The 25245-nt window shown below is 44.3% G+C and overlaps 1 protein-coding gene across 1 annotated transcript; it reads left to right on the forward strand.

Moving 5' to 3' along the window:
* Positions 1-839: 839 nt before the first annotated feature.
* LOC120050049 (plexin-C1-like) lies at positions 840-25159 on the forward strand. Its single transcript, XM_038996670.1, has 30 exons — positions 840-1911; positions 2043-2183; positions 2728-2862; positions 2952-3046; positions 7093-7385; positions 7482-7584; positions 7840-7927; positions 8074-8112; positions 9746-9879; positions 10105-10281; positions 10739-10841; positions 11044-11223; positions 11345-11515; positions 11640-11742; positions 11940-12041; positions 12246-12349; positions 12486-12527; positions 12663-12787; positions 12999-13197; positions 13763-13909; positions 14831-14999; positions 15196-15296; positions 18082-18154; positions 18843-18877; positions 18959-19054; positions 19355-19518; positions 21359-21506; positions 24075-24215; positions 24306-24380; positions 24897-25159. Exons 1-30 carry the CDS (start codon positions 964-966, stop codon positions 24999-25001), a joined length of 4536 nt encoding a protein of 1511 aa, XP_038852598.1. The 5' UTR covers positions 840-963; the 3' UTR covers positions 25002-25159.
* The last annotated feature ends 86 nt before the right edge of the window (positions 25160-25245 follow it).

A 25245-nucleotide genomic window follows, 5' to 3' on the forward strand; every position in this document is an offset into this window, starting at 1 on the left:
ATTTGTAAGTCGCTCTTGATAAGAGCGTCTGCTAAATGACTTAAATGTAAATGTAAATTCGTGTCTTTTCGCACGAATTAAGTAGCACAGAAATTCGTGTATTTTCAAACGAATTGAACCACCCCAAAAATGCACAAAACCGCACGAAATCTGCTGAAATACATTTTGTACATATATGCGCGAATTGAATGTGAGGCTGGGCTGTCTCTTGATAAGTGTGTGAATTTGACAATTCTCCTGTCCTGCTAAGCATTTCAAATTTAACCAGTACTTTTGAGTGTCAGGGAAAATGTATGGAATAAAAACTATTTTCTTTAGGAATGTAGTTGAGTAAAAGTTGTCAAACATAAATAAAGTACAGATACCCCAAAAAACGACTTCAGTTGTATTTTTACTTAAGTACTTTACACCACTGCATGCCAGTCTTTAGGGTGGTATTTTGTCTAGTAATGTAACACTTTCACCACCAGAACGCAGTGAAGGACCGAACAAAAAGTGCCCCCTTGGGATCATGAGGACATCAAAGTAATGTGTGAGATATTCACTCTCGGTTACGTATTTCATTATTGAATCAAAGTATTTAAATCTCAATAATCATATAGCTGATGGTGATGTTGACACTGGCATTTGAATAGGCAATATAGGCAATACCACAAATGCGCGTTTGGAGACGTTTTGGAAACATTCAAACAACGATGTTACTGATACACCCTCTGCTGAGATTGAAAGGTAGGGAACTAACGTTAATTTCAACATCACAGTAGAGAGTTAAACACGGAAGTCAATCTCAGTACATAACCGCCGATACTAAATTGAATGACCTAAAGTTAACACATAGTTGCAGCATCCATCCACTGTGCGCATTTACGGAATCCCTTTTATTGGCCTTCGGCACAGTATGACAGTGGCATCAGAGGCGCAGACCGGAGTTTACCATGCACTCTCTCAGGCTTGACTGACTACATGACATACGAGATGAAGGCTGTTTTCTGGGGGGTTCTCCTCGCCTGTGTGGACTGGGGTCGGGGTCAGGAGAATTACACATTTGATGGAGACGTCCGCGACTTTGCCATTAGTGACCGCTCGGTATACGTCATTACGGATGACCGACTCTACCAGCTGAACCATAATTTTACCAACGTTATGAAGAGGGATAATCCGAATGTAGTTTATCCTAACCAAGAATCACATCCATTTAAGGTGAACATTTTACTGCCATTCATCAAAAACAAGACCTTGATCATCTGTGGAACCACAAAATGCGGTTACTGTGAAATACTGGATCTCAACGAAATCTCGAAATCTGTGCATTCGGAGAATATTGAAGTGGGTTCATTGGACCCTGGAGATTCAACCATTGGCTTTATTGTTGATGTCGGGACGAACTCCTACATTATGACTGGAAGTTTGCAGAGCCGTGTGCGTAAAGCGTGTGCGAATTCAGGTCAGTTGATTGCCCTACGGAATACACTAGAAGGACAGCATGGGGGAATCTTTTCTAATACAGATGAGAGCGTGACTCCGTATATTGACGCCAGACAAAAGGAGAAGTTTCAGTTTGTGGACGGCTTTCAGAGTAATTCACACATCTACGTGTTCTCGAACGTTCCCCAAGGGCGTCAAGTTCAACTTATTTTGTTCAAGAGCGAGAACAATAAAGAAAATACTTTGACGTCCCTCAAAGGTGCGACACTCAAATGCTGTGGAAACACGGAGCGCCAGCGGCTCCTGTCTTCCTCTGTAATTCCAGGATCTGGTGGTCTCCATGGGCAGGTGCTCTGGGCAGGTGTGTTCACGGCTGGTAACACAAGCGACCCCATCAACACCATGCTGGCCATCTATAACATCAGCTCTACAAGGCCTCAACTCAAAAACAATGACCCAGACTTCTGCTATAAAAGCTGTGTAGAGGTTGGTGAGATGATGATTTTATGTATGGTTTATAACCAACACCATAGCAAAGACACTATCATTATCGCTACCCTAATTTCTTAGCAAATGTGTTAAGATTGTCTTTAACACTGATATGTATGCTGTTTCAGTCATCGCATAAAGGTACCACCTCGGACCTGCAGCCAGAGGCAGTGGTGTTTAAATACAGCTCCATGACATCAGTGTTGGCAGTGAGACACAACTCCTGGCTGGTGTTCTTCATCGGGACAGGAGACGGACAACTCATCAAGGTCTGTGGAACACAGTTATGAGAACTCTTAACACACACACACACACACACTGGCCTCATAACACCCTTCTCATGTCATTATTTCTCCCTTGAACACAGATACCCATACAACAGAATTACAGCATTTTTTAACCAAACGTGGCTCACATGAGGGAATTTGAGGTCTAAATTAGCCTGGAGAAACCCCACAGTAACTTTATTAGGCACAATAGTCTCCTTTATGCAGTGTTGTCCCTGGAAAGCTTTAATAATCCAGCCAAATCCCTTGAATGTTTCTAACAGAAATATCACAGCCATGCAGTACACTCTAACAAACCAGACAGGGGTTTGGTCACAACTACACATCAGTGATTGTTAGTCTATCATGTATCATCATCATCAAATTCATACTCTTGTTGACAGAGAGAAATGTGTGCGGTCAACTGATATTTACAACTGCAGTATAGGTGATTTCCTAGGGCCATGTTATGTATTGTGGTTTGTTAGTGTTATGTGTCAATCTACAGAGAGATGTTATTAAAGTGTCACTCTCTGTCCCATGTCAGCTTGCTGTAGACAAGGCCTACAAACCTGCCTGTCCCAGAGTGCTCTACAAGTCAGATGACGACCGCCGTGTGTTTCCCAAGATGCACCTGGATCCAGTGGACCGCAAACATGTGTACATGGCACTGAGGAACCAGGTAAGTTCCACTGTACACAGAGATAAATATTATACAATACAACCATTCTGAAATAGGACCCAGGACATAATATTGTGTGTTTGTTGTAGATGGTACGTGTGCCCGTGGCTCAGTGCAGTGAACACAAGAGTCTGAAGGACTGTTGGTCTGCTCAGGACCCCTTCTGTGGCTGGTGTGAGTCAAGGTCAGTCACAAGAACCACAACTACACACTTCTACAACTTACACTATATAGAGATTTCTTTATTATGTCACATATTTTCTTTTCTAAAATGTACTTTTTAATTCTTGTTGTGAAGATAAACAGTGGCAGTCATTTCAATGTAATTCAGTGAGGACAGTTGGTTTGTCTGTGTTAATGACATACCTCGGTCCAGGTTTTTTCATACCATTTGATCTTGATTTAAAAAAAATCTGAGTGGTAGAACAAAGGGCATTTCCTCTATCACCCACAGCTTCTTAAAATAAACGTGGCACTATAGATGAAACTTCCTGTGAATATACACTACCGTTCAAAAGTTTGGGGTCACTTAGAAATTGTAACGGGTGTCTAGATCTTCCTCCTCCTCGGACGAGGAGAGGAGAGAAGGATCGGAGGACCAATATGCAGCGAGGTGTGATGACATAATGAAATTTATTTAAAGACGAAGACGAACACGAAAAAACACTTGGAAAATTACAAAATAATAAAAACGAAGTAGACAGACCTGAACATGGAACTTACATAACTACACGAAAGAACTCACGAACAGGAACAGACTACATCAAACGAACGAACAACCGAAACAATCCCGTGTGGTGCGCAGACACAGACACGGAAGACAATCACCCACAAACAAACAGTGTGAACAGCCAACCTATATATGGTTCTCAATCAGAGGAAAACGTCAAACACCTGTCTCTGATTGAGAACCATATAAGGCTAATTACAAGTGACCTAAACATAGAAACACAAAACATAGAATGCCCACCCCAACTCACGCCCTGACCAACTAAACACATACAAAAATAACATAAAACAGGTCAGGAACGTGACAGAACCCCCCCCCTTAAGGTGCGTACTCCGGACGCACTACCAAAAGTCTAGGGGAGGGTCTGGGTGGGCATCTGACCACGGTGGTGGCTCAGGCTCTGGGCGTGGTTCCCATCCCCTCTTAGTCACTACCCGCTTCCGTAGCCTCCTCAAAATGACCACCCTCCATATAACCCCACCTAAATTAAGGGGCATCACCAGGATGAGGGGCAACACCAGAATGGGGGGCACCACCAGACTGGCTGGCGGATCCTGGTTGGCTGACGGCTCTGGACGCTCATGGCTGGCTGACGGCTCTGGACGCTCATGGCTGGCTGACGGCTCTGGACGCTCATGGCTGGCTGACGGCTCTGGACGCTCATGGCTGGCTGGCGGCTCTGGACGCTCATGGCTGGCTGGCGGCTCTGGACGCTCATGGCTGGCTGGCGGCTCTGGACGCTCATGGCTGGCTGGCGGCTCTGGACGCTCATGGCTCGCTGGCGGTTCTGGACGCTCATGGCTCACTGGCGGCTCTGGCAGCTCATGGCTCACTGGCGGCTCTGGCAGATCCTGTCTGGTTGGCGGCTCTGGCAGATCCTGTCTGGTTGGCGGCTCTGGCAGATCCTGTCTGGTTGGCGGCTCTGGCAGATCCTGTCTGGTTGGCGGCTCTGGCAGATCCTGTCTGGTTGGCGGCTCTGGCAGATCCTGACTGACGATCGGCTCTGACGGCTCGGGACAGACGGGCGGCTCTAATGGCTCGGGACAGACCGATGGCTCAGACGGCACTGGGCAGACGGATGGCTCAGACGGCGCTGGGGAGACGGATGGCTCAGACGGCGCTGGAGAGACGGATGGCTCAGATGGCGCTGGAGAGACGGATGGCTCAGATGGCGCTGGGGAGACGGATGGCTCAGATGGCGCTGGGGAGACGGATGGCTCTGGCCGGATAAGGCGCACTGTAGACCTGGTGCGTGGTGCCGGAACTGGAGGCACCGGGCTAAGGACACGCACCTTAATGCTAGTGCGGGGAGCAGGGACAGGGCACACTGGACTCTCAAAGCGTATTCTGTGCCTGGTGCGTGGTACCGGCACTGGTGGTATTGGGCTGGGGCGGGGAGGTGGCGCCGGAAATACCGGACCGTGCAAGCGTACTGGCTCCCTTGAGCACCGAGCCTGCCCAACCTTACCTGGTTGAATGGTCCCCGTCGCCGCCCAGTGCGGGGAGGTGGAATAACCCGCACCGGGCTATGTAGGCGAACCGGGGACACCATGCGTAAGGCTGGTGCCATGTAAGCCGGCCCGAGGAGACGCACTGGAGACCAGACGCGTTGAGCCGGCTTCATGGCACCTGGCTCAATGCCCAATCTAGCCCTACCAGTGCGGGGAGGTGGAATAACCCGCACCGGGCTATGAACACGTACAGGAGACACCATGCGCTCTACTGCGTAACACGGTGTCTGCCCGTACTCCCGCTCTCCACGGTTAGCCTGGGAAGTGGGCGCAGGTCTCCTACCTGCCCTTGGCCCACTACCTCTTAGCCCCCCCCCAATAAATTTTTGGGTAGTACTCGCGGGCTTTTCGGGCTTCCAGCCACGTCTCCTTGCTGCCTCCTTAAACCACCGCTCCTGGGCTTTAGCTGCCTCCCTCTCCTCCTGAGATCGGCGATTCTCTCCTGCCTTAGCCCAGGGTCCTTCTCCATTCAATATCTGCTCCCAAGTCCACGAGTCCTGGTTTCGCTGTTGAGCTCTCCCCCGCCGCTTGGTCCTAGGTTGGTGGGTGATTCTGTAACGGGTGTCTAGATCTTCCTCCTCCTCGGACGAGGAGAGGAGAGAAGGATCGGAGGACTAATATGCAGCGAGGTGTGATGACATAATGAAATTTATTTAAAGACGAAGACGAACACGAAAAAACACTTGGAAAATTACAAAATAATAAAAACGAAGTAGACAGACCTGAACATGGAACTTACATAACTACACGAAAGAACTCACGAACAGGAACAGACTACATCAAACGAACGAACAACCGAAACAATCCCGTGTGGTGCGCAGACACAGACACGGAAGACAATCACCCACAAACAAACAGTGTGAACAGCCAACCTATATATGGTTCTCAATCAGAGGAAAACGTCAAACACCTGTCTCTGATTGAGAACCATATAAGGAAATGTCCTTGTTTTTGAAAGATTTTTTTTTTTGTCCAGTAAAATAACATGAAATTGATCAGAAATACAGTGTAGACATTGTTAATGTTATAAATGACTAATGTAGATGGAAACGGCGGATTCTTTAAAATGGAATATCTACATAGGCGTATCAGCAACCATCCCTCCTGTATTCCAATTGCACGTTGTGTTAGCTAATCCAAGTTTATAATTTTAAAAGGCTAATTGATCATTAGAAAACCCTTTTGCAATTATGTTAGCACAGCTGAAAACTGTTATTCTGATTAAAGAAGCAATAAAACTGGCCTTCTTTAGACTAGTTGAGTATCTGGAGCTACAGCATTTGTGGGTTCGATTACAGGCTCAAAATAGCCAGAAACAAAGGACTTTCTTCTGAAACTCGTCAGTCTATTCTTGTTCTGAGAAATTAAAGCTATTCCATGTGAGAAATTGACAAGAAACTGAAGATCTCGTACAACGCTGTGTACTACCCCCTTCACAGAACAGCGCAAACTGGCTCTAACCAGAATAGAAAGAGGATTGGGAGGCATGTTAGAGTGTCTAGTTTGAGAAACAGGTGCCTCACAAGTCCTCAACTGGCAGCTTCCTTAAATAGTACCCACAAAACATCAGTCTCAACGTCAGCAGTGAAGAGGTGACTCCGGGATGCTGGCCTTCTAGGAAGAGTTCCTCTGTCCAGTGTCTGTGTTCTTATGCCCATCTTAATCTTTTATTTTTATTGGCCAGTCTGAGATATGGCTTTTTCTTTGCAACTCTGCCTAGAAGGCCAGCATCCCGGAGTAGCCTCTTCACTGTTGACATTGAGACTGGTGTTTTTTGTTTTAAAAGACAGCCGTTTCCAGCTACAATAATCATTTACGACATGAACATTGTCTACACTGTATTTCTGATCAATTTTATGTTATTTTAATGGACAAAAAATATGTTTTTCTTTCAAAAAACAATGACATTTCTAAATGACTCCAAACTTGTCCTGTTTATCTGTGTCACCCTAAACCTGCTCATCCTCACCCCTCTGTGATGTGTTCTAGATGTTCGTTTCAGGATGACTGCCTTCAGGCTTCAGCCTGGATCTCCATCTCTGAGGACTCCCAACAACAGAACATGGTCTCTTACCAGATGGAGAAGAGCAGCAGTGGAGAGGAGATCACACTCACTGTCAAGGTCCACCTGACTGTGAATGGGACAGGAAGTCTCACCTTTACCTGCAACTTCTTCAATACTTCTTCACCTCAAAGAGGTGATCTGTGTAAGAGGACAAGCCCCGCTCCAGCTTTTCCGCGATGCTCCTGCCTGTTCTCCAGCGACCAGCTTCCTGCTGGAGGTAACCTTTCACCTTCTAACTCTCCGGTAGATTTCTCATTTCTCAGAAAACGGAGCATCTTGCTTAGAGATTGTTTCCCTGTGTTCTTCCACATAGGGTTGAATGCCACAGTGAAGATAAGAGTGGGGAAGCAGGCCCTTACTGAGAAACTGATGCTCGCTAACTGTTCAGACATCACTGGACCACCTACCTCTGCCCTGTCAGTCAGAAATCCCAGATCTGTCATGCTACTCCTCAGCACCTTGATATGGCTATGTTTCAACCTACTTGTTTAGACCTACTTCAGTATTTACTATAATGACATCTTTTAAATTATATGTTGGGCAGATTGTGTTACACACTTGCCTTTCTGTATGTTGTAGATCTGTTAGTACACATTTTGCTTGAGTAACAGATGGTACACATGTTTATGATTAAACTGTAGTATTCTTATTCCTATCTCTGTGTCTCTCAGGTGTTCTCAGTGCATGACAGCTGGATGTAGCTGGAGTAATGAGGCCTGCTCCTGGACCCCCAGGTCTGCCAACTCAGACCCCATACAGGTATGAGACACACACACACACACACACACACACACACACACACACACACACACACCTTCTTCTTTGAGGGAGTTCATCTCGCAACTTCTTCACCCATGTGTGTTCCTGTATCTTGTTCATCAACCCTCTCTCACTTCCTTCCCCAGGACGTGTGCAGACTCAGCCAGTCAGGAATGAACTACTCTGTAAGTCCATCCTGCTGATCACAGCCTTTTCCTCTTCATCAGAATCTCTCAGTGGATCTTATGTCCCTTATAAGGAAGTTTGATCTCAGAACAGGGAACTAAGTTTGTATGTGGTTTTTTTTGTGCGCGAGTGTGCGTGTGTGTCTGCATGTGACACAGAGTGGACTTGAAGTGGTCTGAGATTTTCACGGTGACATTGCCGGCACAGTCATTTCATGCAAAGTACCTATCAAATAGCTTAGGACATCTGTTATGTGACAAGGACAAAGCTTTCTTGTATATGGTCACTACAACCCATACACTACCAAAACAAAATAAAATATGTGTTCACATGTGTGTTGTAAGCTACTTACTGTACATACATACATACATACATACATACATACATACATACATACATACATACATACATACATACATACATACATACATACATACATACATACATGCATCCATTTGTTATCATGCTCCTCACAGTCTGAATGAAATGTGGATACTTGAATTAGATGTGATGAATATAGCTGTGTGTGTTTGGTGGGGAAGGAAGTGTTTGTTCCTTATAGGGTTTGGTGTTTGTTAAAGTGTCATAAAGTTCCTTTGGCCTTATCAAACCTCTCTCTCTCTCTCTCACACTCTCGCTCTCGAAAGCTAAGATTGAGGACAAAATGAAGAGACAAATGGATGTCTACCAATGCCAAGATACTATATTCAGTTAGACAGAGCAATATTCATAGATCTGGGCATCTTTTGTAGATTCGCATCCTACATTTAGATCACTCGTAAAATAGAGATTTTATCTCAACCAGATGGATCAAAAAGGTTCTATATAGTAAGAAGATGTTTGAGAATAGAGCCTTTGTCTCTGAGTCAAGTCATCATACCTCTTACAGTGGGGATCATTGATCACATGACTGTGCCCCAGGGCAGTAGTAGTAGATTTCAAACCATCCATCATAATTACATACAGTGAGCTCCAAAAGTATTGGGACAGTGACACATTTGTTGTTTTGGCTCAGCACTTGGATTTGAAATGATACAATGACTATGAAGTTAAAGTGCAGGCTGTCAGCTTTAATTTGAGGGTATTTTCATCCATATCGGGTGAACCATTTAGAAATTACAGCACTTTTTGTACATAGTCCCACCATTTTAGGGGACCAAAAGTATTGGGACAAATTCACATGTGTATTAAAGTTGTCAAAAGTTTAGTATTTTGGTCCCATATTTGCTGTTTGTTTTGGTTAAGTTTCAGATATTTTTTTTGCCCAATTGAAATTAATGGTAAATAATGTATTGTGTAATTTTGGAGTCACTTTTATTGTAAATAAGAACAGAATGTTTCTGAACACGTCTACATTATTGTGGATGCTACTGTGATTACTGATAGTCCTGAATGAATCGTGAAGAATGATGAGTGAGAAAGTTACAGATGCACAAATATCATACACCCAAGACATGCTAACCTCTCACCATTACAATAAAAGGGGAGGTTAGCATTTTTGGGGGGTATGAAATGTATGCCTCTAACTTTGTCACTCATCATTATTTACCAAAACTAAAGAGCAAGCCTGCGGCCACAAACACGTATTTAGTTTCACTTGTCTTTATCAGAAATATTTTTTGTGTTTGTTAGGAGCCAGTGATCTTTTCCATAAAGCCCAGTGTTCTGTCCTTCCATGGGAGAAACCATGCCTTGATGAATGGAGAGAACCTGGATCATGTGACCAAGGTTCGCATCCAAGGGCACATGCACTGCAGTCTCAAGGAGTGAGTCAAAGTGGACAATCGGTTGAATATGATTTGTTTTCTAATGACGCAAACATCATTTTTTGAGATAAATAAAACGTGGATTATTTAAATCAATGCTTTTAAACAATGATTTAGATGGTTTTTTCACTGGTTCTCACTTCATTCATGAAAACCCAATGCCTTATCACGGTGTTTTGGTAAAGTGTGTATCTAACCTGTGTAGTGTGTGTATCACCTGGTCAGGTCTCCAGTGTGGAACCACACTGGGTCCAGTCTGACGTTCCACATCCCCGGTGGAGACAAAGGTTCTGTCAGTGTGTGTGTCGTGCTGCCAGACGGTCGCTGTCTGGGCAAGGCCACTGTCACCTATGGGTCCTTACCGTCCTGCACTGGGCTAATACCAAGCACTACCTGGGCTAGGTAAAAACACACACACACTTAGGTACGCACATATGATCAGAATTGTTATATATACACACACAAGCTATACAGTGGTTAAGAAACATGTCAGTAACTCGTTTCCACATATGGCTACTGGCCATGGTGTTGTCTACCGGGGAAAGAAAGTGGGCCGCTTCCCAGAAGATGCTTCATACAACAGTGTTTTAATAGATGTTTCATTTCCCTCTTTCTCTCAGCTGCTCAGCACTGGCTTCCCTTTTTGCTTTTGGTAGCTCTCTAAAGCAGATTCTTCATGTTTGGTTAAATAGTTTTACTTAATTTATTCTGTGAAATGCTTTGTTTTGTGTTACAACTTTTTTTTCTTTCTCTGGCTTATTTAAATAATGCTGATGGGACATGACTACAATACCCATCAGCACGCTAGGTGTGACCAACAACCCTCCTCTGATTGGTTGATTTCGTATGTGTCCTGCAGTGGGAAGAGGAAGATCAAGGTCCAAGGGTTCCATCTGGAGTTTGTGGAGGGGGTTGTTCATGACCACGCCCCTCAGACCATCCATACCAACTACAGCTCTGAGGTAGGCGTCTTAACAGACTGATTTAATTGATTTCTTGACTAAGCGTCAAGTCTTCACCCACTCTTACGTAACCAGTCAGTAACCTAATATGAACATGCACACTGCCACACCTCCCCAAACGTTCACCTTCACACAACACAGAACTCAGTCATGGGGGCCTCAATATCTGAGGTATTCTAATTCATGTTGTTGGTGTTTTTAGACTCTGTGGTACCACACACCTCTCTTTGAACACATTAACCAGGCAGTCACCTCCACTGTCTCTCTGAGAGTGGCCAATCAGACACTGGCGTGCTCATCACAGCTCACCTACCATCCCGACCCAGAATTCACCAGCTACACCGCAATCAAGACAGGAAATGACCTGCGTGTCACCATTGAGGTATACACACATGCATGGAGGCACGGATACACACACATATGTACTTTGGTAGCACGCTCTCTCTCTCTCTATCTTTCTCATTCATTCATACACTCACATTCCATTTCTATTTTTATTTCAGAAAAGGGCTGACAAGTTGAACATCACCACAGAAGAGATCTTAGTGTTTGGTGTTCAGGAGGAGAACCAGGATGTAGAGTGTGTCATGGACACCATCGAGACAAGCAACGAGACTGACTCTGTCATCTGTGAGATAAAGAACACTCCCAACTTAAACATCCATTCACTGAGGGTAAACCTCTTATTCAGATAAATCCCAAAAATGTTGTTAGTTGCTCTTGGATACTCCGAATCAGAACTGTCCTTGGAAATAGTCTTTTACAGTCAACATGCATTATGATGTGTTTGTTTTTCAGATAAGAGTTGGTAACTTCACCAAAACACTTTTACCAAAACAAGCTGCACCTTCACTGCTAATCATCCTTGTGCTTATACCCATCATCATGTTGGTCATTGTGGGTAAGTATTCACCTTCATCAACTTTGTTTTGACTTGGTGTCTCATGACAGACTGTAAATGTCCAATCAAGTAGCTGGCACACAAGATTTGGTTCTGGGTTCTGAAATTAGGTCTGACCTGGTTTGGTTGAATAGGTTTAGGTATGGTGGTGTGTGTGTGTGTGTGTGTGAATAAAGCTCTTGTCCTGTCCTGACCAGGTGCGGTGTGGTATTCCTACAATAAACAGAGGAAAATGGCGGCACAAATGAACAAGCAGCTGGAACTGCTGGAGCGTGACATCAGAAATGACATCAGACAAGGTCATTGATTTGATTTATATTCTTAAATCGCACGCAGACAGGCACACACACACTCATACTCACTGATGCACCAAATTGGCCTCATAAAATGGATTTAACAGAGTAAAGGCCCATGACTACTACCCACATGCAATTCACACATAGGGTTCATACGGTACAGTTACACCACAAATAAACCCCTTTACTTACCCTTCTGTTCTCTAGGATTTGTGGATATGCAGACGGAAAAGTGTGATTTAATTGAGAACGTTGGAGCCATCCCTTTCTTGGACTACAAGCACTTTGCTTCCAGGATCTTCTTCCCTGACGTACGTAGGAGCAGAACACAGAACAGAGTCAATGCAGTATACCTAATACAGTCTGCTTTAAAATAAGACATGTTGTATTAAATGGACAGATAGGTTGTGTTTTAATGTTCATAGTTTGTCCTATTGTTTCTATTAGGGTGGACCTGTGATGACCTCCTGTATCAAAGACATTGGCCAGGTGAGATTTGATTTGAACCGTATGTGAAATCTGATTGCTCGTCTGATTGCCATAACATGACTTGATCAATGACTGGAAGGGAAACAGAGGATGTAATAGATTTCCATAAGTAGCTAACATCTGTCCTGTGGTCAGGACGTGGTGAAGGTGCAGCCAGACAAGAGCTGTCAGGCTCTGTCCAGACTGATCCGGGATCAGGTGTTCCTCACCTCCTTCGTCCAGGCTCTGGAGGAGCAGAAGAACTTCAACGTCAAGGAGAAGTGAGTCAGTGAGGACAGGACAGGACACAATTTAGGCCAAGTGTCACTTAGCTGGTTTGGGTATAGGATATACGACAGATAAGGTTAAGGTACTGTATATAGTACAGTAGAAATGGTTTAGGTGTCATTTAAGTCATTATAGATGAGCAGGTTGGTGTGTATAGCAGGTAATAGAGATGTCATAAGTCGGATGTATGTTGTGTCCTACAAGGTGTGCGGTGGCCTCCCTGCTGACCGTGTCCCTCCACGGTGACCTGCCCTACCTGACCCAGGTGATGGAGGAACTACTCAGGGCTCTGATGGAGCAGCCCAGTAACTCCCAGCCCAAACTCATGCTGCGACGCACCGAGTCCATCGTAGAGAAGCTGCTCACCAACTGGATGTCCATCTGTCTCTACGGCTTCCTCAGGGTCAGTCCGTCTGTCTCTACGGCTTCCTCGGGGTCAGTCCGTCTGTCTCTACGGCTTCCTCGGGGTCAGTCCGTCTGTCTCTACGGCTTCCTCGGGGTCAGTCCGTCTGTCTCTACGGCTTCCTCGGGGTCAGTCCGTCTGCCTCTACGGCTTCCTCGGGGTGCTTCCTCGGGGTCCGTCCGTTTGCCTCTACGGCTTCCTCGGGGTCCGTCCGTTTGCCTCTACGGCTTCCTCGGGGTCCGTCCGTTTGCCTCTACGGCTTCCTCGGGGTCCATCCGTCTATCTATATCAGTCTATATTTATTATTTTCTTGCTACTTCTATCAAAGCCTTATTCATTCATAATGTATGTATTTATTAGCCTCCATGTCATTATGGTTAGCTCACAGTACATTTTTTTTCTCTCATACATTTCCACGTGTGTTTGAGTGACTATGTAAATGAGTGTCTGTTTTTGTAACTTTTCACATGAGTGCATGTTAATGAGTTATACCTAATTGTACATGTGAATACCGGTTTGTGTGTGTTTAACTGAGCTGTGTGTGTGTTGTGTTGTGTCCCAACAGGAGAGCGTGGGCCAGCACCTTTTCCTGCTGGTTTGTGCTCTGACCCAACAGATGTCTAAAGGCCCAGTGGACTCAGTCACAGAAAAGGCTCTTTACACAATTAACGAAGACTGGTTACTGTGGCAGGCTCAGGACTTCAGCCCAATGGTACACACACACACACACACACACACAAACACAAACACACACACACACACGGCATACTGCCACACAAACATACACAGCACACTGCCACACACACACACACACACACACACACACACACACACACACACACACACACACACACACACACACACACACACACACACACACACACACACACACACACACACACACACACACACACACACACACACACACACACACACACACAGCACACTGCCACGAACACACCCTTCCTGGATCTAGGGCGTGGCGAGAGAGGTAGTTGGCAGTTCCTCCTTTATGTTTTGATTGTTATCAGAAAGGTTGTGGTTAGAGGAGCTGGTCTGTTAGAAAACATATCTCAGTATGCTGGGGCAAAAGTAGATGGGTTGAAAGGGATCCTCACATGCGATGTTGACAGGGGAAACTATTGCTGTTTTAGGAAGCTATTCGTAGATATGGCCTCCGCTTTCGCACATTTCTCAGTTTGTCTTTCAGAAGCGAAAGGTTAACCCTTTTAAATTAAAGAAACGAGTCTAGAAGTAAATGGATCAAAGCCAAAATGGACCCAGACTCTAGTCTTTATAAGCATAGGTTGAGCCATATGGTAATCCTGCTGAGACAGTTGCTCAGTGGTTTCATATACCATAGAAATGTTATCCCTGTAGTGTATAGGTTTTATTGTATGAAGTCCATCAAGTGATATACACAGACATGTGGCTTTATAAAGCTTTAGCTAATTGTGTGGTTTCCCAGACCCAAGTAGAAAGATAGTGGGAATGAAGGTTAGCTTCAGTGGTTAGCCACACTGATGAATAGATCTTATCTCACGTTTAATTTTCTAACCCAAACCTCATGTAAGTAGCCTACATCATGATGTATGTGTGTCTGTCTGACCCCGCCCTCCACCCTCCACCCCAGAGGCTACAGGTGCTGTTTGCTGTGGGAACAGACGGAGAGGTCAGTGAGCCTCTGGAGGTCAGTGCTCTGGACTGTGACACGGTGGAGCAGGTCAAGGAGAAGATCCTCCTGGCCTTCAAGACCAAGTTTGGCTTCCCCTACAACACCCCTCTCCGACAGATGCACATCGGTCAGTTGCCGTACCTCATGTGTCCGAGACATTAGGAGGGAATGCAAGAGGGAAGAGTGCTAGCGAGTATTATGACTCTAAAAGCATGTGTACCTCAAATGAAACATCTTGATCGATCATGCATTCTTGTAAAGGAATGGCTTTCAAATGTTCATTAGAATGACTTCTCTCTCTCTCTGTTTCTTGAACTCTGCAGAGTATGAGAAGGATGGAAGGTTTGTCCCACTGAAGGAGGTGGATGCCAGCTCAGAGGTTCTAGGAGAAGTGACCATGCTCAACACACTCAAGCACTACAAGGTTAGAGAACACTACCAAGATTCCTGATACAGGAAATAAGCCTAATCTCACGTTCAATATTTCTCTCCATATCTCAAATCACCATCTAGGACAGAGAATATATATACACTGCTCAAAAAAATAAAGGGAACACTTAAACAACACAATGTAACTCCAAGTCAATCACACTTCTGTGAAATCAAACTGTCCACTTAGGAAGCAACACTGATTGACAATAAATTTCACATGCTGTTGTGCAAATGGAATAGACAACAGGTGGAAATTATAGGCAATTAGCAAGACACCCCCAATAAAGGAGTGGTTCTGCAGGTGGTGACCACAGACCACTTCTCAGTTCCTATGCTTCCTGGCTGATGTTTTGGTCACTTTTGAATGCTGGCGGTGCTTTCACTCTAGTGGTAGCATGAGACGGAGTCTACAACCCACACAAGTGGCTCAGGTAGTGCAGCTCATCCAGGATGGCACATCAATGCGAGCTGTGGCAAGGTTTGCTGTGTCTGTCAGCGTGGTGTCCAGAGCATGGAGGCGGTACCAGGAGACAGGCCAGTACATCAGGAGATGTGGAGGAGGCCGTAGAAGGGCAACAACCCAGCAGCAGGACCGCTACCTCCGCCTTTGTGCAAGGAGGAGCAGGAGGAGCACTGCCAGAGCCCTGCAAAATGACCTCCAGCAGGCCACAAATGTGCATGTGTCTGCTCAAACGGTCAGAAACAGACTCCATGAGGGTGGTATGAGGGCCCGACGTCCACAGGTGGGGGTTGTGCTTACAGCCCAACACCGTGCAGGACGTTTGGCATTTGCCAGAGAACACCAAGATTGGCAAATTCGCCACTGGCGCCCTGTGCTCTTCACAGATGAAAGCAGGTTCACACTGAGCACATGTGACAGACGTGACAGAGTCTGGAGACGCCGTGGAGAACGTTCTGCTGTCTGCAACATCCTCCAGCATGACCGGTTTGGCGGTGGGTCAGTCACGGTGTGGGGTGGCATTTCTTTGGGGGGCCGCACAGCCCCCCATGTGCTCGCCAGAGGTAGCCTGACTGCCATTAGGTACCGAGATGAGATCCTCAGACCCCTTGTGAGACCATATGCTGGTGCGGTTGTCCCTGGGTTCCTCCTAATGCAAGACAATGCTAGACCTCATGTGGCTGGAGTGTGTCAGCAGTTCCTGCAAGAGGAAGGCATTGATGCTATGGACTGGCCCGCCCGTTCCCCAGACCTGAATCCAATTGAGCACATCTGGGACATCATGTCTCGCTCCATCCACCAACGCCACGTTGCACCACAGACTGTCCAGGAGTTGGCGGATGCTTTAGTCCAGGTCTGGGAGGAGATCCCTCAGGAGACCATCCGCCACCTCATCAGGAGCATGCCCAGGCGTTGTAGGGAGGTCATACAGGCACGTGGAGGCCACACACACTACTGAGCCTCATTTTGACTTGTTTTAAGGACATTACATCAAAGTTGGATCAGCCTGTAGTGTGGTTTTCCACTTTAATTTTGAGTGTGACTCCAAATCCAGACCTCCATGGGTTGATAAATTTGATTTCCATTGATAATTTTTGTGTGATTTTGTTGGCAGCACATTCAACTATGTAAAGAAAAAAGTATTTAATAAGAATATTTCATTCATTCAAATCTAGGATGTGTTATTTTAGTGTTCCCTTTATTTTTTTGAGCAGTGTTGTCACGTTCCTGACCTGTTTTCCTTGTTTTTGTATTTGTTTAGTATGGTCAGGGCGTGAGTTGGGGTGGGCATTCTATGTTATGTGTTTCTATGTTTAGGTTCATTGTCTATTGGCCTGATATGGTTCTCAATCAGGGACAGGTGTTTTACGTTTCCTCTGATTGAGAACCATATTAAGGTAGGTTGTTCACACTGTTTGTTTGTGGGTGATTGTTCCTGTGTCTGTCGCACCACACGGGACTGTTTCGGTTTCGTTCGTGTATGTGTCCGTTCTTGTTAGTGCGTTATGTTCTCTAGTTCAGGTTTGTTCACATCGTTTATTGTTTTGTAGTTATCCAAGTGTTCTTCGTGTTCGTCTTTGTTTAATAAATTCATCATGTATTCATCACCCGCTGCATTTTGGTCCGATCCCTACATATCTTATAAGTAGAGGGGGAAATCAAACGTTACAAGTGTATATATATTTTACATGTAGTTGAAGGCCTAAACTTTTAAAAAAGGCAGATTAAAAAGTCCAATCACTGGCAGCTGTAGTATTACTCAATGGCTAATGCCTGGATTCCATCAGTACCGCTGAAGAGCTGCACGATTGGAATTTAAAGGCAACGTTCCCGTGTCTGCAGAGACTGCATTCACTGTAAACCCTGCATATGTCGGCTCAATAGGAAAATACCTTTCCATTTCAATCGTGCTATAACGCGGATCTTCCGCGATCCGGATTCAATCTAGTCCTGAGTAGTTGTAATAACTAGACGGATTGTGTTGTCAAATTGTTGCTTAATGTCACCAAACCACATGCACAACTTTGTCAGGTATCTTATAAGTAGAGGGTCCCACTCGACCAGAACATCCTTGGCATTGAATCAGACTACTAAGTAGTCTGATTCAAGGCTAATACCAAGCAGTATTAGCTCCATTCAAGGCAGCCTGGCTGGTAGGACTGAGCTGCCTGTGTCACAAGGCTAAACCCGACCACAAATAGATTAGAACTCCTGTACTCTTTATTAGTCTCACTGTAGAACACTACTGTATTTTAGGTCTACCAGCTGGTTGAGAAGCTGGTAACTATCGACCTTCTAACTCGGTCTGTGTCTACAGGTACCGGATGGAGCGTCCATCAAAGTGCTCTCTAAGACCCATCCCACTCTGAGTCCTCAGAGCAGCCTGAAAGGTAAGGGTGTCAACAGAGATTGCCATGCTACAGTACACCATGCCTCCATAGCTCCTAGAGATGTGGATCTTGTACACTTCCCCTCACACTGTATTAAACAGGAAATTAATGGTTGTGTGTGTGTGTGCGTGCGTGCGGGGAGGGGGGGTGCCTAGAGTACACTACACACAGAGTACACACGAACAGTATTCATACACACAAGCGCATGCTCATAGTTAATGCTCATCACACTACCACACACTTGTGCACGGAGTAACTTTTGCGATTCGCTTTGTCAAAGTCCATCTTTTATTTATTTATTGTTTATTTAAACTTTTATTTTGGCAGGGTGGAGTCCCATTGAGACCAAGGTCTCTTTTACAAGGGAGCCCTGCGTGCAAACAATTACTCAATCAAGGCAGCATGGGCCCATTAGAAATACACAAAGAAACATACAAATAATAAAACAACATTCAACAAAACAAACATTCCTCAGTAAAGTTGAGCTTTAAAGTAGACATGTTTTGCTCCACATTTACCCTCCCCATCTTTCTAATATTGTTATATGGCAGATGTGAAACACAAGTGAGATGCAAAACCACTTACCTGTGTCAGCTTATATAAAACTAACAGAAACCAGGAAGCTATTTAGTACAATTGTCTGCTATTTAGTCATCCATGGTGACCTGTTGTTGTGTATTTGTCACAGACGATCAGAACTACTCCACAAAGTACTTCCATCTGGTAAGTGCCAACATGACCTCTGAATTTCATGTCACTGATTTGCGTTTGATATGATTGATTAATGGTGCTCTTTGACCCCAGATTGACCCTGACATTGACCAGGACCAAAATAAGAACCCCGAGAGGAAGAAGCTGAAACTGAAGGAAGTGTACCTCACCAAGCTGCTGTCTACCAAGGCAAGAGGAACTCACTGTTAACTTACATCCTGACCTGTCAAACCAACCCCTTTCAACCTGCCACTGTGCTCTGATAAATGGTTAACTGAAAGATGGAAATCTAGACTCTTCAGTTATGTGAGATCCAGCATACATAGTGACTGTGTAACAGTTCCCTTCCCTTTTCTCATGTCCCTTATGAACATTGCTTTAAAAAAAACATGGATAGGTACTAAAGTGGCTTGCTTGGAGCTGTCAGTGCGTTTTCAGTGTAAGGGACATTATATATGACCATATGCCCTCCACTTCCTCCTTTCTCAGGTGGCTGTGCATTCCTTTGTGGAAAACCTGTTCAGAACGATCTGGGGAACCCCTAACCTCAAAACCCCGCCTGCCATCAAGTACTTCTTTGACTTCCTGGACGCCCAGGGAGAGAACAAGAGGATCAGTGACCCGGATGTACTACACATCTGGAAAACCAACAGGTATGTGTTCATCTGGGTCATATGGATGTGTCACTGCAACCTTAAAGGTCCTCAATGATGTCACCATTGCCCTTGATTCTAAGCAATGTTGTGATGCTATTTTTATTGACTTGGCCAAGGCTTTTGATACGGTAGACGATTCCATTCTTGTGGGCCACTAATGAGTATTGGTGTCTCTGAGGGGTCTTTGGCCTGATTTGCTAACTTCCTCTCTCTCAAAGAGTGCAGAGTATAAAGTCAGAAAATCTGCTGTCTCAGCCACTGCCTGTCACCAAGGGAGTACCCCAAGGCTCAATCCTAGGCCCCACGCTCTTCTCAATTTACATCAACAACATAGCTCAGGCAGTAGGAAGCTCTCTCATCCATTTATATGCAGATGATACAGTCTTAAACTCATCTGGCCCCTCCCTGTATTTAGTGTTAAATTCTCTACAACAAAGCTTTCTTAGTGTCTGACAAGCTTTCTCTACCCTTAACCTTGTTCTTAACACCTCCAAAACAAAGGTCATGTGGTTTGGTAAGAAGAATACGACTCTCCCCAAAGGTGTGATTACAGAGTTTGAGGTAGTCAACTCATACAATTACTTGGAAGTATGGCTAGACGGTACACTGTCCATCTCTCAGCACATATCAAAGCTGCAGGCTAAAGTTCAATCTAGACTTGGTTTCCTCTATTGTAATCGCTCCTCTTTCACCCCAGCTGCCAAACTAACCCTGATTCAGATGACCATCCTACCCATGCTAGATTACGCAGACATAATTTATAGATCGGCAGGTGAGGGTGCTCTTGAGCGGCTAGATGTTCCCTACCATTCGGCCATCAGATTTGCCACCAATGCTCCTTTATAGGACACATCACTGCACTCTATACTCCTCTGTAAACTGGTCATCTCTGTATACCCGTCGCAAGATGCACTGGTTGATACTTATTTATAAAACCCTCTTAGGCCTCACTCCCCCCTATCTGAGATACCTACTGCAGCCCTCATCCTCCACATACAACACCCGTTCTGCCAGTCACATTCTGTTAAAGGTCCCCAAAGCACACACATCCCTCGTCTTTTCAGTTCGCTGCAGCTAGCGACTGGAACGAGCTGCAACAAACACTCAGTTTTATCTCAATCTCTTCATTAAAAGACTCAATCATGCACACTCTTACTGACAGCTGTGGCTGCTTGTGTGATGTATTGTTGTCTCTACCTTCTTGCCCTTTGTGCTGTTGTCTGTGCCCAATAATGTTTGTACCATGTTTTGTGGTTCTACCATATTGTGTTGCTACCATGTTGTACTGTTGCTACCATGATGTGTTGTCTTGTGTTGCTGCCTTGCTATGTTGTTGTCTTAGGTCTTTCTTTTATGTAGATGTGTGTTGTCTCTCTTGATGTGTGTGTTGTCCTATATTTCTTATTTGTAATCCCAGCCCTCGTCCCCGCAGGAGGCCTTTTGCCTTTTGGTAGGCCGTCATTGTAAATAAGAATTAGTTCTAAACTGACTTGCCTAGTTAAATAAAGGTTTAATAAAATACAAATAAAAATACTCATTAGGTCACACTGTAGCAAAACATTTTGCAATGGAAAACAAATATGAGCATTTTATTTTTATGAGCATTAAGTTCAAGTAGTCCCTCCATTTTTCAGTGTTATCTTCCATTTGGTGCCTAATGAATATGACCCTGATGGTACACCTGTTTGAGTATGTTTATAGTAGAATCCATCTTTCTTAATGTCTTCCTCATGTCCAATCAATGTGTTGTATTTACTCACTCATACTCAATCCACAACTCACTGTATTGGGATAGTGATAGAATGTTTGACTGGCCCTCTGTCCTGCTCCTTCCTAGCCTGCCCCTGCGGTTCTGGGTGAACATCCTGAAGAACCCCCAGTTTGTGTTCGACATGGAGAAGACCCCACCTCTGGATGGCTGTCTGTCTGTCATTGCCCAGGCCTTCATGGACTCCTTCTCCCTGGCTGAGAAACAGTTGGGCAAGGTGGGGACAGGACCGAGACATCACAGAATATAATGACAAACACACCTCATCTCTTGTGCTTTTGTGTACGTTTCTGCAAATCTCAATATCAAATATGCAAAAAGAGTTGGTGGTTCACACAACTTTCAATGTAAAATATACTAGGAGCCATGTAACACACAAAGGTTGGTTGTTCAAATCTCCTCTCTTGCACGTTTCTACAAGCCTCAATGTCATTTATACGAAGAGTAGAAAATGTGAAGTTAAATTCCTGCTTTGGACCTGAGATGTTTTAGGTTCAAAGTTAATTTCTTGTGTTTTTGTGTATGTTTACACAATTCTCTATGTCAAATATACAAAGAGCCGGGTAAAGAATGTCAAGGAGACAGTGGTCCAATGGTTAAATCCCTGCCTAGCAACCAAGTGGTTGTAGGTTCAAGCCTAAATTCTTGTATGTTTCTGCAACTGTCAATCTCAAATATACAAAGAGAAGCGTATTAAATGTTAAGGAGTTTGTGGCTCTGGTGCAAGAACCTCGGCCCCTAAGGACAGGGATGTAGGTTTAAACCTAGGTGCCGGCTCCTGGGCATGGTTGCCTACTGAAGACTCTGCTGGTCAGTGAGTCTTAGCGATGAGTGCTTTCGAGGTAGTTTCGATTCGATTATCAGTTTATGATTTCAAATATATTTTTTAAACATGAAATGCACTATGCGGGTTGAACGCTGTAACACAGAATAAAACGATTAATATAAGTCCCATGATGGCAGTGACTGCCCCTTACTGCTTATCACTTATTAACCATCATTTATTCACAATATTTCAGTTGTTTAATACATTTGATTACTTTATTTCATTTGAAGTCATCATCTCATCTCTATAGAGTTGCTGTCTATGCGGTCTGACAAAATCACTATTTTAGTAGTTCTTCAAAGTAAATAAGGCATACTTTTATGACTGCTGAATACCAACTATCAATCACTTAGATCATGTATTTTCAGGTAGAGATACCTCAAGCGTCTTGTCTCCAATGTTCCCTCTAAACTGCACAAGCTAGGCCCGCACCTCCTCCAGGCCTGCCAAACAGAAGAAATGTCAGGCTGAGCAGAGACGCAAGAGACTGCACTTCACTGAGTTCACCCCATTAGTTTGCACTATATAGAGCAATGTTTTTCTGTGATTGAATCAACATTATATCAGCCCCTTTTCAATGCAACGAAACAAAATCTAACTTTGCAAGATTTGAGGCTGTGATTTTGTTATAGGCAGAGCAACGGAGTAGAATTCTATTGGTGGGTAGCCCACTAGGGGTCTTTCAATCACCTGCTAGTGAATGAACGTGCTTTTCAGATCAGTTCAGAGCCGCTCATGTGAACATTTGTTGATATTCTTTGCTAGTTTGCGAGTTATTACCCTAGTTATAGATAAGTATAGGTCAGCAATGGGGAGTACTGCTTCCTACAAGAGCACAAAACTTGTGGTCTACATTTCAAGCCATCTTTGAAAAGCAAGTCAGGTAAAAAGCTTGTCTTAATTAAAGCGGCAGTGTTGTATTTTGAGACAGGCTTGAATATGCAAATAAGCCAATAGTCAGAGGGGTAGCCTACATTCTAATGCTCTGTATGGTAATAATACATTTTATTTTGCAAAGATGTTTCTTGCAACATACAACACAATACAATTTATAGTCACATATTTGGTCCATAGTGTTACAGACCAAGTAAAAAATAATTAATATCAAGCCCTTCATAATGCAAAATAATGTTTAAAAAAAATCTCATGCAATGTAGGCCTGCATTGAACACTGCATATTAGGATACTGTAGGCTATATCATAGAAATCAAAAGCTATTTCCGTGTGAAAATGTTACGGGATTTGCTCCATTGGCTTTGTTGGTAGGCCTACATTATGCTCAAGTAGCCTATTGGCTATTGTCAAACTGTAAGGATACAGCCTCAGTGTTCACAAAAAAATGTGCATCGGAAGTTCCAAATAATTGTCAAAACTTTCAAGTTTCCACTCACAAGACCTAAAATTTAAGTGACCCAAAGAATTTGAGGCAACATTGCTTGTCTCTTCTCTCCCTTTCTGTGTTTGCCCTACACAGACAGGCCAAGTAGAAGCACAATGGATTATGGTCATTGTAGTTAATTCCCATGTTTTTTTTTGCAGTATGTAGAATATTGGCTTGTTGGAAACTACAACTCCCTACTACATCGCACAGTTCAGGCTTGATCTGATTTATCGCTAGAGAAACTGCGCATTGAGCTCACAGAAAAAACGAACGAAATTGAATTCAAATTAACTTAACCGACGTCAATCCATTAGTTGTTTTAAAAAATTTAAAAGAACAAATGTCAGTTAAACGCTCCGCACTAGCAGCGATGGGTATAATGCCAGTAGCTGCTTATGGATTTGACAGCTCTACCTTGAATCGAGCCCATAGATGTAAAACAAAATGCAAGCCACAGACTTGGTCCCATAACTTGCAGGCCTCTTAGAATACCTGGCATTGACAATGCTAGAAGCTCAAATGTAAGCACACCTATCACCTAGATTTGACATGACTCTTCTACCCCCTCTCTGTTCCAGCATGACCCAACCAATAAGCTGCTCTATGCCAAAGATATCTCCCAGTACAAGCAGGAAGTAAGGGCTTACTACAAGCAGGTCAGGGACCAGCCACCAATCAGCAGCTCTGAGTTCAAGGAGTTCCTGCATAAGGAGTCAAAGGTACCTCCCATCTAGTGGTTCAGTTTTCTAATAAATAATTATTTTTGATATTGTGCTTTAAGGACATGACATTTATATTTGTTTCTTTAGAAACATGAAAACGAATTCAATGAATCTGCTGCCCTCCGTGAACTCTACAAATACGTGCAGCTGTACTTTGATGAGGTAAACTGTCTTTTTCACTCCCACCTTTAGTAGTCTCCCCTTAATTGGCATTCATGATTTTTCCCTCAACCTTCACACTTCCCATGCACTGTCTAATCACTTCAACCAGGACTAAACATCTTGAAAAAGCTGTTGTTCAGGCCAACATGACACGATCACTATGTAACTGTAAAGCTGACTGGCACAAAGCCTAGGTCTTGGGAAATGAGAAATAACTGCCTTGGCAAGGCAGAGGATATAACACAGCCTATACCACTTCTCTGTGGGGTGGGGGTCAGGCTGTTTTCAGTTCTTCATTTTGTAATGATCTATGGACTGGTTTGAGCTCCACAATGGCAGCTGGCCATACCTATGCCAAATATTTAGTTTAAATTTGCCTAGATTGTGTGGAATGATAATCCCCCATTGTGGCATATTGCTACTGGCTGAGGTCTTAAATTTATGAACACAAGCTGGCCTTTTTTTTTTTTGCCCACTTGTGAAAACAATTGGATGTGTGTGGTGTTTCCCTGGCAGATTAAACTGAAGCTGGATCAGAACGGCGCCCCCGTGGAGTTGAAGGAGCAACTGCAGCATGTGAAGAGCCTGTTTGACAGCCTCAAGAGCTGTTCCTGGAACTGAGCTCACTCCCTCCCCTCTGACATGCTGAAGGCCAGAAAGCTGCTCGAAGTACCGATGCCCACCCCGCTTTGTGATTCAAAGATGGAATATGTCAGGAGACTACATAGGGATTTACAATTCAAGAAAAAAAAAAAAAAAGGCTCTTCAGATTACTGGGATGAACCAAATGATGGCAGGGAATATACTCGTATTCTGAAGCTGGGACTTTTGTTTCCTCGACTGAAAGACAAAGAAGAGTTCAGCA

The sequence above is a fragment of the Salvelinus namaycush genome, chromosome 6 (genome assembly GCF_016432855.1).
Source record: "Salvelinus namaycush isolate Seneca chromosome 6, SaNama_1.0, whole genome shotgun sequence".
Lineage (NCBI taxonomy): Eukaryota > Metazoa > Chordata > Actinopteri > Salmoniformes > Salmonidae > Salvelinus > Salvelinus namaycush.